At 26.9% G+C, this 17927-nt stretch overlaps 1 protein-coding gene and 2 pseudogenes across 3 annotated transcripts; 1 reads left to right on the top strand and 2 right to left on the bottom strand.

Annotated features, from left to right (window-relative positions):
- Positions 1 to 46: 46 nt before the first annotated feature.
- LOC106444358 lies at positions 47 to 2616 on the bottom strand (annotated as a pseudogene).
- LOC106442502 lies at positions 2414 to 3926 on the top strand (annotated as a pseudogene).
- An 873-nt stretch (positions 3927 to 4799) lies between these two features.
- On the bottom strand, positions 4800 to 6904 carry LOC106440134 (zinc finger A20 and AN1 domain-containing stress-associated protein 2). 3 transcript variants are annotated; one of them, XM_013881732.3, is made up of 3 exons: positions 6716 to 6904; positions 6540 to 6580; positions 4800 to 5496 (listed from the first exon to the last, which is right to left on the bottom strand). In XM_013881732.3, exon 3 carries the CDS (start codon positions 5484 to 5486, stop codon positions 4980 to 4982), a length of 507 nt encoding a protein of 168 aa, XP_013737186.1. In that variant the 5' UTR covers positions 5487 to 5496; positions 6540 to 6580; positions 6716 to 6904; the 3' UTR covers positions 4800 to 4979. The 3 variants fall into 3 exon arrangements, with proteins under 3 accessions (XP_013737186.1, XP_013737187.1, XP_022569159.1); XM_013881733.3 differs by having other exon boundaries at positions 4800 to 5488; positions 6716 to 6883; XM_022713438.2 differs by having other exon boundaries at positions 4800 to 5514; positions 6716 to 6873.
- Positions 6905 to 17927: the final 11023 nt, after the last annotated feature.

Here is a 17927-nt window from a genome sequence, read left to right as displayed (position 1 = left end):
ACTAGCTTAATATACATAGTACAATAATTTTCTTTAAACTATACATAGCAGAATATTAAAAGACTCGTTGTACCATTTCAATCAAAAGACCAAAGAAAACTCAAGTTCTTAACAACTTATATCTGTCATTTTCAATACAATTGTACACGAAGTTTAGATAATTTTTTAGTAATTTTATTTTAATTATTGTAACTAAGCTACGTTCAGTTTTTTCTTTTCTTTTCTGTTTGTGAACATAATTAAGATTTTTACACATTTTAACTCCGAGCGTTTGTCAATCAAAGTTATTGAATCTTATGAATTACAGGAAGGTATTGTTACTTATATAACTTGATTGTTCTTATTTGTCATGGTGAGCAAATGCTGCATTCGATTGCTTGTTTTACATGCTAAACCTAATTTCTGCTATGTATATGCTTTTCATACGACATGAGATTTAAAAGGTTGATGATTTTAGTTTTGAGAGGTTTAAACTTTTGTTGTTCTTAGTGCGACGAAGATGTCCCAGATTTTCCAATGAAACCTAAGACATGGTTCAATCTTCGCCTGGCTAAAAAATTCAACTTAGTTCCTGTCAGAACTCAAATCTAGGACTGGCAGGCTTACGCTTAGCCCCAAACCGTTTTTCTTACCACCAAACTACCTCTGCTTAGTTCATTCTTCATGTTTTGCACAGTCATAATCAATATGTTGTGAGCGATGAAACATACATTTTTATTTGAATAGACCTCTTGAAAGGCTTTTCCATCGTTAAAGACAGCTTAATTCTATTACAAGTCTTTCTAAATCTGTATCAGAGATTCCTCCTGCTTTGGTCGTAGCTAGTACCGTCTGTCCCATCTCCTTAGCCCGACCACGCACATTGCGTCCGCATTCACCCATTGTTTCAGCTACAACCCTACCTAACTCATTCGTGTTCGGCACAGTATCACCCCCTTCACAAACTATAACAGCCACACCCTTATGCTCCACCAGCAACCTTGCATCCACAAACTGATCTGCCCCCATAGGCCAAGCTAAGATCATGGTCCCACTTGCCACCGCTTCCATCACCGAGTTCCATCCACAATGGCTCAAAAACCCGCCAACGGCCACGTGACTCAACACAGCCACTTGAGGAGCCCACCCTCTAAATACCATTCCTCGACCCACGACCCTATCCTTGAACCCGTTGGGTATCGGGTCTGACTTGGCCACCCAAACAAACCTGGTCATGCTCTTTTCAAGAGCAAGAGCCAGGGCATCACACTGGTCTTTAGTCAACACTTTTTGACTTCCAAAGCAGATGTATAGCACAGATCCGTCTAGACATCCATCGAGCCAGCTCATTAGGGCCTTCACGTCTACACTGGAATCAGAATTTCCCTTGCCTAACCCGACTAAAGAAAGCGGCCCAACCCCGAAAACACGGGTATGATCCGTTTTCAGCTTCACGTAATCCAAGTACTCTCCTTCCAGACACTGACAAGAATTGAAAACAAAACCATAGCTCGAGAAATTCATCATGGTGTCTCTCTGACTTTCGAGATCTTGCAATGAGGGAGATTGTGGGACTAAAGACGGGAGATGTTCTATCTTGAAAACAGGAGAACGAGGAAGATCCGAGAGACAGACGGGCTCAGTTGACTCAAAGAGATGAAGCTTGTCGGAGAAGAAATGGAGAATCGAAGCTAAGAATGCTCCAGAGTTAAAGAAAGCGAAGCGAGGGATACCGAGATCTTTGGTCCATCCAAGAAAGAAGTCCGAGATGATAGCGACCGGAGGATTGGGATGAGAACTTAACCAGTTGACGATAGGCTCACGAAGCTGACGCATAGAAGCCATAATCAGAGGGTTTCCCAAAGGACCGATGTCTTTGATGTTTTCAACGCCAGGAGGGAGTGAAGGACTCTGAGGGAAGGGAAAGTGACAGCGGAGACGGCAGATGGATGAGCGGTGAGAAGAGGAGAGAGGTAAGGAAGGTTTTTAGGTTTCACGATGATTGAGACAGCGATGTCGCCATGCAGACAGAGTTGATGGGTTAAGTCGAGAAGAGGAAGCAAGTGGCCTTGTGCTGGATATGGAAACACCATTATGTGCGGTTTCAAACTCTTGCCTTCTGTTTCCGGTAGCGGTGGCGGCATTACTCTGGTCATTTTGGTTGAGAGATGCAAAATGTTGGGTACGTAATGCATTCATACGTTCGATGACATTTTATATATGATGATTTTTACAGCACATTATGACATGTTTACAACTATTGTAGATTTTTTTCTGTTTTGAACGTTATATTATACTATTTCACCAAGTGTAAATTGGAATGTGGACCCAAAAAAATCTTAATATATATGTATCATCTAACCTAAATAGAAAGAAATCTACATGACAGAGAAATAAAATCAAAAGAAGATCATGACATTTAGAATATAAGAGCATGATTATCCAAGTTTCTTAAGAGAGTTTTTAAAATTAATGAGGCATTTAACTAAATCAAAAATAAAGAAAATGCATGTTACCGATCCTTAACATAGGATTTCGGCAACCGATTACCAAAGGGGTTTTTAACCCACGTGTCACCAAACCGTGCATTTGTAATTTTTTTTCTCTCTTTCCTCGTCTTCTCCGTATCCTTTCTTTTCACCATCTCCAGACCCGTCTCTGCTTCCCTCCTACCTCCTTCCATCTCCTTCAATCTCCACTCGATCTCCTCTTCCATCTCCATCTCTGCCGCCGCGTCTCGCTTCGTCCGTAACGTCGCGGTTACTGACGACTCCTCAGTCGAAGAAGACAGCATCTTCGCTGATGACGACGCTCCTCCCCCAATCCTTCCCTTCTGATCTCAAGCTTTTCGTCGGTAACCTTCCCTTCAACGTTGACAGTGCTCAGGTCGCTCAGCTCTTCGAGAGCGCCGGAAACGTCGAGATGGCTGAGGTATGACTTAAATTGAGTTATGGGTTTTTGAGAAATGAGATAAAGATTGAATCTTTTGTGTTGTTGTTGTTTGAGATTGATTTTACCGATTGTTCGTTTTGTTGTCTTTGTTAGGTAATCTATGACAAGGTGACAGGGAGAAGCAGAGGTTTTGGGTTTGTGACTATGTCTTCAGCCTCTGAAGTAGCAACAGGGAGAAGCAGAGGTTTTGGCGCTGGAGAGTTTATTTGGGGAGCAAGGGAAGGTTGTTGAGGCTAGAGTCATCTACGACAGAGAGAGTGGTAGGTCGAAAGGTTTTGGGTTTGTGACGTACAACTCTGCTCAAGAGGCCCAAAATGCCATCAGAACTTTAGATGGTGATGTAAGTATCTTTCCTTTTCTGTCACTTACAGTGGGATAAATGGAACTGCTCTTGTTATGCTTTTACTTGTGCTATATGTAGGATTTGGACGGGAGGCAGATTAGAGTCTCTGAAGCTGAGGCTAGGCCTCCAAGGCGCTAGTTTTGAGCACCAATCTATGGCTTCCTATTCTCTGGAGAGGTATGACTCAGTTGGCAGATACTGAAAAATACATAGCTCAAACGTTTAAGAAGAAGCTCTGTTTAAGTTTCTTGTGTGATGTTGTTCTGTTATGGAGTTAATGTATTTGTTTTGTTCTTGTGTGATGTTGTTCTGTTAAGTTTAGCTTGTATGTTTCTTGTTCTTGTTCTTGTTCTGTTGTGTGAAGCTCTGTTTAAGTTTCTTGTGTGATGTCTTCTTTTCTAAGCAGGTAACATGACAGAAGAGGAGGCACACGAGTCACGAGTCACGGACGGAAGAAACTGTCTTGTGCTGCTGACAGAGGTGAGTACACGCTTGTGTAATGTCTTGTACTTGTATGTTTCTGTGCCACAGACTGATAATCATGATTGTCTAATCCGTGTGTCGTTGGTTGTAACATGTAGAGGCGAGAGCATGCTTGTTTAATTTTTTTTTTAAAAACCCTTAATTAAGAAACCAGCATTGGAACACAAAATCTATGAAGCTTTTAACTAAAGCTCTTAACTACTTTTAATTACTTAAATAATCACTAAGAAACCCTTAAGGGTTTTTCTGGTTAATCATGCTCTAAATAATCATGACATTTCATTTTAGCTATACAATGAGATTTAAATTTAAAGAAAATATAGTAAATTTAGTATTGGTTACCAATAGGAAGTATATATATATGAGTTTGCAAATAAAAACTTTTATTTAATTATATGGTTTTATGTATCATGCGTGATAATAACTAAAATTATCATTTATTTTAAAATGAAAATTTAAAATTGTCTTTAAATTTTTAAATTCACCATTTATTACAAGAAAAAAAACTAAATCAATAAGGAAATCATTTTCCCCATTATAGAAAATTAGTTTGAAATAATGTTTTTTTTTGGTCAAGTAATGTTATTATATATTATATTTGTGCGTATGTTTTATCTTTTTGGTCAAGTAATCCCTACAATTTTGTGTTAGTATAACGTTGATTTTTTGTTGGTCAAGTAATCCCTACAATTTTGTGTTAGCATAACCTTAGTAGGCTTTATAGTTTTCTTTGAAATAATAAAAGAGTAAGGTAGCTTTCAGTCAATAGAGTGCACGAGTAAGGATTTTATCTGGTTATTACATTGGTAAACCAGGACAAGGTAGCTTGTGTTCATCGAGCCGGGTGTTAAAGTTCACGACTCCACAAGATAAATGAAAATGTATCAAAGCCTGACCTAGTACCTCCACTGAAGTACAAGCATAAGCTTTTAAGAAAAATCTTCATATAGCTAAAGTTACAATCTCAATATGATACAGACCCAAAGGAGTAAACATAACCCAAACCACAGTGCTCATAATAATTAAAAAAAAAAAAAAGAGAAACACATCAAAGCATATATATATATATATATATTTAAGAGCACACTTTTCTGCTTGCAAACACAAGATAATATAAAAAGTTTTCACACCACAGATACTGCAGAGAGAATGGAAGAAGCAAAAGAGCAGCACACGCTTGAACCATACACAGACATGAAGAAGGAAACAGAGTTTCTGAGATTCAGATCTTGTCAAGCTTATCTGCCTTCACAACCGGGTTCGCTTTGGCTATAGCTTCTTGCGCAGCAACATGGTAATCGAAAGAGCAGTTGTGTACGTCTGCATAGCGGTGTGTCCCGCAGAAGAGGTCGCCACAGCGACATTTGAATCCAGTCAAACCAACCCGTTTGTTGCAAGTAGTACATCGGCTGGGCCCTTCCTTTGGTTTTGCTGCAGCTTCTTCTGGTGCTACTACTTCTGCAACAGCTTGTACAGAGACAGCCATGGGCTCGACGGATTTGGTTTCAGCATCAACCAAAGCAGCAGTGAAGGTTTCCTTTAGGATGTTGCTGGGTGATCCAGACACTGCAGATGCAAGCTTAGCCCCCTGTTCCTGTTGAAACAACATAGTCTTGTGGCACTTGGAACACATGTTCATTGTGGCAGCACTTCCGAAGAAACCGCAGTTGTTGATGCATAGCTTGGGACCCTCGGGTGGGCTTTGGCATCCTGTCTTGTCGTGGTCCATTTCTGCACTTCTAAAAAGTCATCTTCAGCTTCAGTATCATAGAAAGAAGACAGAGTTCTTGACAATTAAAAACCTACTTAACAAACAAGCACAACCCTTAACCATAACGAACATATTGCTTTCAATGATTCAAGATCTCAAAACACAGAGAAGAAAGAAAGCAGAAGCAAGCCTAGAGCTGATCTTCTACTCACACCACAAACAGATCCTACTAAAACTACCCAGCCAAACTGGAATACCTAAGCTTAACGTGCAGCTAGTTCCAATAAAACACATGTGATTTTACGGAAATAGAAGTCTAACCGGAAGCATTAATAAACAGCAGAGAAGCTGAGAACTTTCATCACAACTCACTTCAAGATTCTAAAACATAGCTAACATCACTTCCATCCTTGTTAGAAATTAGCTTTAATATCAGCATAAAGCTAGGAAGTTAAATCACTTCCTCAAGTTTTTAAAACATAGTTAATATCATGTCCAAGAAAACAGCCATTTATATCGACATAAAAAAGAACTTTCATAGCAAATCATATGATATTTCAGAAACCTTACAAGAAAAGCACATCAAACAGAAGGTCAACTCAGCTGTAACCAACCAAACCTTTCTTAACAGAAATGAAAATGTTGGAAATGAGCCTTTCATATCAGCATAAAGCTAAGAGTTTTCATCACAAATCACTTTTAAGTATCTAAAACACCACCATCCCTTCTTAGAAATGAATTGTTCGTTTACATCGACATAAAGCTAAGAACTTTCATCACAAATCACTTCCAACTTTATGAAACACAGTTAATATCATTTCCATAGCAAATCATATAATATAATATTTCAAAAACCATACACAACCCACATAGCTAATCTCAGTTCCATCCAAAACTAGCTTTCTTTACGGACATCAAAATTCAAAAGTACAAAAAGTTGAAACTTTTCGTAGCGATTGAATAAGACAGAACACAACCCACATGCAAATACTACCAGACCAATCAAATCATTAAACTTGAGCCGTGTTCTTACAATAGAACCCTACATCAAATAACGAGAAAGCTATTCACCTGTTTGCCCGAGAAGCCTGGATCGATCGATCGTTCGGTCCCTAGAAGAACAAAAAAAAGAGACAAAACCAACCACCAATAAGTCGACAGAGAAACCTCCCAATACACACAAAGGGGTTATCGAAATCGAGACATACAACAGATATAGAATCGAAATAAGAGAGAGACAAGTTTACCCTAAGAATCTCTCCGAAGAAGATCGTCCGTCTGCTGGAGAGATCCAGCAGAAGTTGAGAGGTTAGAGGAGAGAATAAAGTTCTCTGCTTTTCGGAGTTTCTCTCGTCGATAACTTTTTTTTTTTTATATATACAGTATTTTCATTCACACCGTCTATGCTAGAGTTTGGGTACGACGTGTACCTATCTTATTGGTTGCTTCCTTAGATTTTTTTTCTCTCTCTTTACTCTTTTCAAAACTTCAATCCATTTTATCTCTTATGAAAAAAAGCTTCCATATGTTAAAATATCTACATTGCTTTTTTTTTTTTAACTTAATATCTACATTGTTAAAGTAATCGAATGATAATAATATAATAAATTCAGTTATTTGATTAATTTAAAATATTTAAACAAATATAACCACTTCAATATTCACATGCTAAAAGAGTATGAGAACCAAATGCCTTAAAGAAAGAGATACGAAATATGAGAACACAAGACAAATCTATACTAATAAAAGGAACATTTTGAGGCTCCATAGAACGTCCACATCAGTGGAAAAAACTTATTCTAAAAGATGACACGTGGCATTAACAAAAAATAAAAATAAAAATACATATAAAGAAAAATAAATAATAAGTAAATATATAATATAAGAAATAGAAACATTGCATTAAACAATAATAAGTAAATATACAATATAAAGAAAAATAAATAATAAGTAAATATACAATATAATAAATAGAAATATTACATTAAACATCTATCATAATATTATCATTTGATATAAAAAAACAAAAAAAATAGAATAAGTAAATATACAATTGAGAAATGAAAAATTAAATATATACTAATAAAAGAGACCTTTTGAGGCTCCATAGAGCGTCCACATCAGAAAAAAAAACTTCTTCCGAAAAATGACACGTGGCATAAAATATAGTTTTACATTTTAATATTACAAATTTTCGAAAATTATAAATAATATGTAAACATACAGCATAAAAAATAGAAAAACTACATTAAACATATGTAAAATTATCATTTTTCACTTAAAAAAATACGGTTTATCTCCATAATGTAACATTACCGTTTTATAAAAAAAAAACAAAAAACATTATATATAATTTCAAAAATAATAAATATATGTAAACATACAACATAAAAAATGGAAATACTACATTAAACATATGTAAGATTACCATTTTACATTTTTATTTTTAAAAAATAATATGTAAACATACAACATAAAAAATGGAAAAACTACATTAAACATATGTAAGATTACTATTTTTCACTAAAAAAAAGACCGCTTATCTCCATAATGTAACATTACTATTTTGTAAAAAAAACATTATATATAATTTCGAAAATAATAAAAATAAGAAAAGATAAACAATAAGAAAATACACAATATAAACCTTTTGAGGTTCCATAGAGCGTCCACGTCAGCGAAAAAAACTTCTATCCAAAGATGACACGTGACATTATTACCAAAATATAAAAAATAACTTATAAGTAAATATACATATAAATAAAAATAAATAATAAGTAAATACACATTATAAGAAATAGAAAATTAAAATTAAAAATTTATGTGAAAAAGTATAATAAAATAAATAAATAAGTAAAACAGAAAAATATTTCGGTTATTAAAAAATAAAAATAAATAAATATACAATATAAAAAAATAATAATAAATAAATAAATATTAAGTAAATATAAATATTACATTAAACATCTATCATAATATTGTTATTTAATATAAAAAGAAGAAAATTAGAATAAGTAAATATACAATTAAGAATTGAAAAAACTAAAATAAACATTTATAAAATAATAACTAAATACAAAATATAGGAAATATAAATATTATACTAAACATTATCTTACTATTAGAATAAGTAAATATATAATATAAGAAAAATAAATAATAAGTAAATATAGTATATAAGAAATAAAAATATTACTTAAATATATATAATAATATTATCATTGATATAATAACAAAAAATATATAATAAATAAATATAAAAATAAGAAAAGATAAACAGTCAGTAAATACACAATATAAAAAATGGAAAAACTAAATTAAACATATATCTGAAAAATATATAGTTAAATAAATAAATAAAAGTAAATTTACATTATAAAAATATTACACTAAACATCAATTATAGTATTAGAATAAGTAGATATAAAATATAAGAAAAATAAATTATAAGTAAATATACAGTATAAAAAATACAAAAAATACAGTAAACCTCTATCTGAAAATATATATAATAATGTAAATAATAAATAAATATATAATATAAGAAATAGAAATATTACATTAAACATCTATCGTAATATTATAATTTGATATAAAACAAAACAATTAGATAAATAAATATACAATATAAGAAATAAAAACACTACATTAAACGTCTATCTGAATATGTATAGTTTAACATTTTATTATTTTAAAATATTTTTGTAAGTAAATATACAATATAAGAAAAATAAGCATACAATATAAGATAATATTATTTATCACATTAAACATCTATCATAATATTATCATTTGATATAAAAACAAGAAAATTAGAATAAGTAAATCTATAGTATAAGGAAAAAAAAAAGGGTAAAATACAATTAAGAAATGAAAAGACTAAATTAAACATATCGCTGAAAAAATGTATAGTAAAATAAATAATAAGTAAATATACAATATAAAAAATACAAGTTTTATATTAAACATCTACCGTAATATTAGAATAAGTAAATATACAGTATAAGAAAAAATACACAATAAATAAATATACAATATCAGAACTGGAAAAACTAAATTAAACATTTATCTGAAAAATGTATAGTAAAATAAATAATTAGTAAATATAGACTATAAGACATAAAAATATGGATCATCTTTTTTGGAGAGTTAATCCAAAAATGAAGGATCACCAATTTGCGTGGATATTATGGTATATTTGGAAAGGTCGAAACAACAAAGTTTTTATCAATTTGGATGTTGATCCAAGATATAGGCTTAAACTAGCGGAATTAAAATCAACACTTTGGGCGGAGGCACATGTAACAAATAATTAGAGGGTTGCAAATCAATTACATGAAATAATTATACCAACAATACCAGGAAGATGGTGTTTCATAGATTTTTCATGAAAAGATAAGGAACAGTTCTCAGGACAAAGTTGGTACATCACTTTAGCGGGTTTTGATGGATTTCTTGGGGCAAAGAATGTCCGGACAAGTCTTTCACCTCTTCATTCGGAGGTAGAAGCGCTAATACGGGCAATGGAATACATGAGGAATTTACGGCAATTTCATGTCAAATTTGCGACAGGTTGTTCTCAACTAGTAAAGATGGTTTCGGAACCAGAAGAATGGCGAGCGTTTGACAATTATCAGGAAGACATTAAGCTGCTGAAAAGAAGCTTTCTAAACTCAGAGATCGTTCATGTACCTCAGACGAAAAATCAAAATGCGGATAGTTTAGCACGCAGTGGTAGGAAACAATCGTCTTTCGTCGTTCACAAGGACAGAGTTACCGGTTTGGTTTACAGAGTCAGCATGAGTCTGTAGATGATTGATGTAAAAAAAAAGACATAAAAATATTAGTATAAAAGTAAATAATAAGTAATATTATTATGATATTTTATTTTTATTCTAATATTCTAATACATTTATAATTTAATATTATGTAATATTTTAATATCATTGTTAGTAATATTAATCATATAGAAATGTTATATATTATAATAAGTAAATATAAAATATAAGAAAAAAATAAATAATAAGTAAATATAGTATATAAGAAATAAAATATTATATTAAATATATATCGTAATATTATGATTGATATAAAAGCAAGAAATTTAGAATAAATAAATATACAAAATAAAAGAAGATAAATAGTAAGTAAATATACAATATAACATTACTATTTTGTAAAAAAAAATATTATATATAATTTCGAAAATAATAAATAATATGTAAACATACAACATAAAAATTGGAAATACTACGTTAAACATATGTAAGATTACCATTTTACATTTAAAAATAACAATAATACGTAAACATACATCATAAAAAAAATGGAAAAACTACATTAAACATATGTAAGATTACTATTTTTCACTAAAAAAAATGGCTTATCTCCATAATGTAACATTACCATTTTATAAAAAAAGAAAAAAAAAACATAAATATAACTATTTGACTATTTGTCCAAGTTCTTCTATTAAACATTGTCGTTTTACATTAAAATGAAAAAAAATTAAGATTTAAACATCTATCTTAAAATATAAAATATATATATTAACTAAATATAAAGTATAAGAAAGAGAAATACTCAATATATAGAAAAATAAATAATAATTAAATATTATAAATATATAAATATATGAATTATAGATATAATAATAAGTAAATGCACAATTTTTAAAATATGGAAAGAGTACATTAAATATTAAACATCTATCTTAAAAAGTAAAATATAGATATTAAGTAAATAGAAAGTATAAGAAAAAGAAATACACAACTTAAAAACAATGGAAAAAGTATATTAATATTTAAACATCTATCTTAAAATGTAAAATATAGATATTACGCAAATAGAAAGTATAAGAAAAAGAAATACACAATTTAAAAAAATGAAAAATGTACATTAGTATTTAAACATCTATATTAAAATGTAAATCTATCTTAAAATATAAAATTATTAGTAATTTTTAAATTTATAAGTAATTAGAAAGTATAAGAAATAGAAATACACAATATAAAGAAAAATAAATAATAAGTAAATATATAATATAAGTAAATACGCAGTTTAAAAATGGAAAATTACATTAAGATTTAAAAATATATCTTAAAATTTAAAATATAGATATTACGTAAATAGAAAGTATAACAAATGGAAATATACAATTTAAAGAAAATGGAAAATGTACATTAAGTTTTAAACATCTATTTTAAAATGTAAAATAAAGATATTAAGTAAATAAAAAGTACAAGAAATAGAAATACATATACAAGAAAATAAATAATAAGTAAATAATGTAAATATATAATATATGAATTATATATAATAATAATAAGTAAATAGACAAATTTTTTTAAAAAAATGGAAAAAGTTCATTAAGCATTAAACATCTATCTTAAAATATAAAATATATAATATAAGTAAATACATAATTTAAAAAAATGAAAAAAGTATATTAAGATTTAAATATCTATTTTAAAATATAAAATATAGATATTACGTAAATAAAAAATATAAGAAATGGAAATAAACATTTTAAAAAATGGAAAAAATACATTAAGATTTAAACATCTATCTTAAAATGTACATCTACCTTAAAATGGTAGTAAATTATATAAAAATAGAAATACCACATTAAACAAGAAAAAAATGTATAGTTTTACATCAAGAAAGTCTTTAGAAAATTCATTATTCCATCAACATCGAACTCACACTATCAAGGAAAACTTCAAAGCACTCGAGCAAAAAAATGGTTCCACCATTAACTTTTGCCGTCCCAAAAAACTTTAATGACCTTGAAGGAGATTTTTTATAACAACGAACGTTTTGTTAGGAGGATTCATTGTTGGGAAACCCGCAACTTTCAAAAGCCAAACTTATTCATGGGAATTGAGTTTCTTTTCATAGACTCAAAGGTATTCTTACAAATTTAAATTAATCTAATCCATAATTTTATTGTTAATATTCATACTAAATCTTTCATGATCAAACCATTACAGTTAATAACCATTCAAGCGTTTATCCCGAAACACTTATTTCCTCGCCGAATCAGGTATTGGTTCATGTTGGTTTAGTATTGTTTTTGGTTTATTAACCGGTTTAGGAAGGTCCTATTGTAAATATAATTTAAGTTGGTTTAGCATATATTATGCTTAAAATAACTTAAATTAAATAATAGTAATATTATGCTTAAAATATAATTTTAGAGAGCTTTCAAATATAGTTTATAGAACATTATAGGTGATGAATTTAATTTATTAAATTCGTTTATTACTTAAAACTAAGTTTTTTTAAAAACATACTGAGTTATAAATATCAATGCTGGATTGGTGAGTATAACATGAAGACAAAAATATAAATATTTCATTTTCAAGATAAGAAATTCAGCTTTTATTCAGTTACTCAATATATAATATCTTAAATTATTTTTTTTAAAAATATACATAATTTATATACATAGATTAATCTTCCAAACTTAAACTATTATATTATATATGAATATAAAAACGCAAATGGTTATTTTCAAATAATGGATGTAATTTACATTATATTATCATTTAACAAGTATTAGATACATTTTGTTATATCATTATTTTCTATTTCCAGAAAAAAAAATTTGTTAAACAGCACAAATTCAAACATCACAAAAAATATTTACATAAACATTATAATACAATAATTTAATCAAAAAATACAATTCAAAAAAACAATATTCAAAAAAATAGTTATATACTTAATATTTGAAAATAAAATATATTTTTACTAAAATTGTACTTACTTGGCCAAGGAGATCGACCATCTTTTTACGGATCGATCGATTGTTGACCATGTGGTCGATCCGAAAATACTCTGCAGTTTAATTAAATATCTAAAACATTTATTCCAACACTCAACAGATAGTTTTGCTAAATATGATAACTAGATAGCAAACAAAATTACAAAAAAATATTTAAATAATAAAAAATATGTTAATTTAACGTGTTAGAATTTAAAAATAAGTTATAATTATGACATGCATCTTAACATTTATATAAATATATATCATAACCTAAATATAAATAATTTAACAACTTAAATTAGAAAAAAATAAAAATCTCGGGCGTAGCCCGGGTTAATCCCTAGTCTATACTAATAAAAAGAACTTTTTGAGGCTCCATAGAGCGTCCACATCAGCAAAAAACTTCTCCCGAAAGATGACATGTGGCATAAAATATTGTTTTACATTTTAATATTACTAATTTTTGAAAATTATAAATAATATGTAAACATACAGCATAAAAAATGGAAAAACTACATTAAACATATGTAAAATTACCATTTTTCACTTAAAAAAAGACGGCTTATCTCCATAATGTAACGTTACCGTTTTATAAAAAAAAAAACATTATATATAATTTCGAAAATAATAAATATATGTAAACATACAACATAAAAAATAGAAATACTACATTAAACATATGTAAGATTACCATTTTAAATTTTTATTTTTAAAAAATAATATGTAAACATATAACATAAAAAATGGAAAAACTACATTAAACATAAGTAAGATTACCATTTTTCACTAAAAAAAAGACGGCTTATCTCCGTAATGTAACATTATTATTTTGTAAAAAAAAACATTATATATAATTTCGAAAATAATAAATAATATGTAAACATACAACATAAAAAATGGAAATACTACATTAAACATATGTAAGATTACCATTTTACATTTAAAAATAACAAAAATACGTAAACATACAACATAAAAAATGGAAAAACTACATTAAACATATGTAAGATTACCATTTTTCACTAAAAAAAATGGCTTATCTCCATAATGTAACACTACCATTTTATAAAAAAAGAAAAAAAAACATAAATATAACTATTTGACTATTTTTCCAAGTTCTTCTATTAAACATTGCCGTTTAACATTAAAAATGGAAAAAAACATTAAGATTTAAACATCTATCTTAAAATATAAAATATAAATATTAACTAAATATAAAGTATAAGAAAGAGAAATACTCAATATATAGAAAAATAAATAATAAATAAATATTATAAATATATAAATATATGAATTATATATACAATAATAAGTAAATGCACAATTATTAAAATATGGAAATAGTACATTAAATATTAAACATCTATTTTAAAATATAAAATATAGATATTAAGTAAATAGAAAGTATAAGAAAAAAAAATACAAAACTTAAAAATAACGGAAAAAGTATATTAATATTTAAACATCTATATTAAAATGTAAAATATAGATATTACGCAAATAGAAAGTATAAGAAAAGGAGATAAACAATTTAAAAAAATGGAAAAGTACATTAGTATTTAAACATCTATCTTAAAATGTAAATCTATATTAAAATATAAAATTATTAGTAAATAGAAAGTATAACAAATAGAAATACACAATATAAAGAAAAATAAATAATAAGTAAATATATAATATAAATAAATACGCAATTTAAAAATGGAAAATTACATTAAGATTTAAAAATATATCTTAAAATTTAAAATATTGATATTACGTAAATAGAAAGTATAACAAATAGAAATATACAATTTAAAGAAAATGGAAAATGTACATTAAGATTTAAACATCTATCTTAAATTGTAAAATAGAAATATTATGTAAATAAAAAGTACAATAAATGAAAATATATATACACGAAAATAAATAATAAGTAAATAATGTAAATATATAATATATGAATTATATATATAATAATAAGTAAATACACAATTTTTTTAAAAAAATGGAAAAAGTTCATTACGCATTAAACATCTATCTTAAAATGTAAAATATATAATATAAGTAAATACACAATTTAAAAAAAAAAGAAAAAGTACATTAAGATTTAAATATCTATTTTAAAATATAAAATATAAACATCTATATTAAAATGTAAAATATAGATATTACGCAAATAGAAAGTATAGGAAAAGGAGATACACAATTTAAAAAAATGGAAAAGTACATTAGTATTTAAACCTCTATCTTAAAATGAAAATCTATCTTAAAATATAAAATTATTAGTAAATAGAAAGTATAAGAAATAGAAATACACAATATAAAGAAAAATAAAAATAAGTAAATATATAATATAAGTAAATACGCAATTTAAAAATGAAAAATTACATTAAGATTTAAAAATATATCTTAAAATATAAAATATTGATATTACGTAGATAGAAAGTATAACAAATAGAAATATAAAATTTAAAGAAAATGGAAAATGTACATTACGATTTAAACATCTATCTTAAATAGTAAAATAGAAATATTAAGTAAATAAAAAGTACAATAAATGGAAATATATTTACAGGAAAATAAATAATAAGTAAATAATGTAAATATATAATATATGAATTATATATATAATAATAAGTAAATACACAATTTTTTTTTTAAAATGGAAAAAGTTCATTAAGCATTAAACATCTATCTTAAACTGTAAAATATATAATATAAGTAAATACACAATTTAAAAAAAAAAAAGTACATTAAGATTTAAATATCTATTTTAAAATATAAAATATAAATATAGATATTACGTAAATAAAAAATATAAGAAATGGAAATAAACATTTTTAAAAATGAAAAAAATACATTAAGATTTAAACATCTGTTTTAAAATGTACGTCTATATTAAAATGGTAGTAAATTATATAAAAAAGGAAATACCACATTAAGCAAAAAAAAAAAAAAATGTATAGTTTTACATCAAGAAAGTCCCTATAAAATTCATTATTTCATCAACATCAACCTCACACTATTAAGGAGAATTTCAAAGCATTCGAGCAAAAAAATGGTTCCACCATCAACTCTTGCCGTCCCAAAAACCTTTAATGACCTTGAAGGAGATTTTTTATAACAACGAACTTTTTGTTAGGTGGATTCATTGTTGGGAAACCCACAACTTCCAAAAGCCAAACTTATTCATGGGAATTGAATTGTTTTTCATACACTCAAAGGTATTCTTACAAATTTAAATTAATCTAATCAATAATTTTATTGTAAATATTCATATTACTCTTTCATGATCAAACCATTACAGTTAATAACCATTCAAGCGTTTATCCCGAAACACTTCTTTACTCGCCGAATCAGGTATTTTTTCATGTTGGTTTAGTATTGTTTTTTGTTTATTAACCGGTTTATGATGGTCCTATTGTAAATATAATTTAAGTTGGTTTAGCATATATTATGCTTAAAATAACTTAAATTAAATAATAGTAATATTATGATTAAAATATAATTTTAGAAAATTTTCAAATATAGTTTACAGAACATTATAGGTGATGAATTTAATTTATTAAATTCGTTTATCACTTAAAACTTAGTTTTTTTTAAAAACATATTGAGTTATAAATATCAATGCTGGATTGGTGAGTATAACATGAAGACAAAAATATAAATATTTAATTTTCAAGATAAGAAATTCAGCTTTTATTCAGTTACACAATATATAATATCTTAAATTATTTTTTAAAAAATTTACATAATTTATATATATAGATTAATCTTCCACACTTAAACTATTATATTATATATGAATAATGTTTTTAAATAAAAATAATTTCTGATTTAAAAATAAAATAAAAACAACGAATGGTTATTTTCAAATAATGGATGTAATTTACGTTATACTATCATTTAACAAGTATTAGATACGTTTTGATATATCATTATTTTCTATTTCCAGAAAAAAAATAAATTGTTAAACATCAATATCTTTTAGGTTAAGTATACTAACAGCACAAATTCAAACTTCACAAAAAATATTTACATAAACATTATAATACAATAATTTAATCAAAAAATACAATTCAAAAAAAAATATTCAAAAGAATAGTTATATACTTAATATTTGAAAATCAAAGATATTTTTGCTAAAATTGTACTTACCTGGCCAAGGAGATCGACCATCTTTTTACGGATCGATCGATTGTTGAGCATGTGGTCGATCCGAAAATACTTTGCAGTTTAATTAAATATCTAAAACATTTATTCCAACACTCAACAGATAGTTTTGCTAAATATGATAACTAGATAGCCAACAAAATTACAAAAAAATATTTAAATAGTAAAAAATATGTTAATTTAACATGTTAAAATTTAAAAATAAATTTTAATTATGACATGCATCTAAAATTTATATAAACATATATCATAACCTAAATATAAATAATTTAACAACTTATTATTTACTTATAATTTTAATAATAAGTAAATACATAATTTAAAAAAAAATGGAAAAAGTTTATTAAGCATTAAACATCTATCTTAAAATGTAATATATATAATATAAGTAAATACACAATTTAAAAAAATGGAAAAAGTACATTAATATTTAAATATATATTTTAAAATATAAAATATAGATATTACGTAAATAAAAAATATAACAAATGGAAATAAACATTTTAAAAAATGGAAAAAATACATTAGGATTT

This window comes from Brassica napus, chromosome C6 (assembly GCF_020379485.1).
Source record: "Brassica napus cultivar Da-Ae chromosome C6, Da-Ae, whole genome shotgun sequence".
NCBI lineage: Eukaryota > Viridiplantae > Streptophyta > Magnoliopsida > Brassicales > Brassicaceae > Brassica > Brassica napus.
This window is presented reverse-complemented; position numbering and strand designations above follow the sequence as displayed.

Coding starts and splice junctions, on each gene's coding strand:
- LOC106440134 (XM_013881732.3), bottom strand. CDS start 5,486: ATGGACCACGACAAGACAGGATGCCAAAGCCCACCCGAGGGTCCCAAG.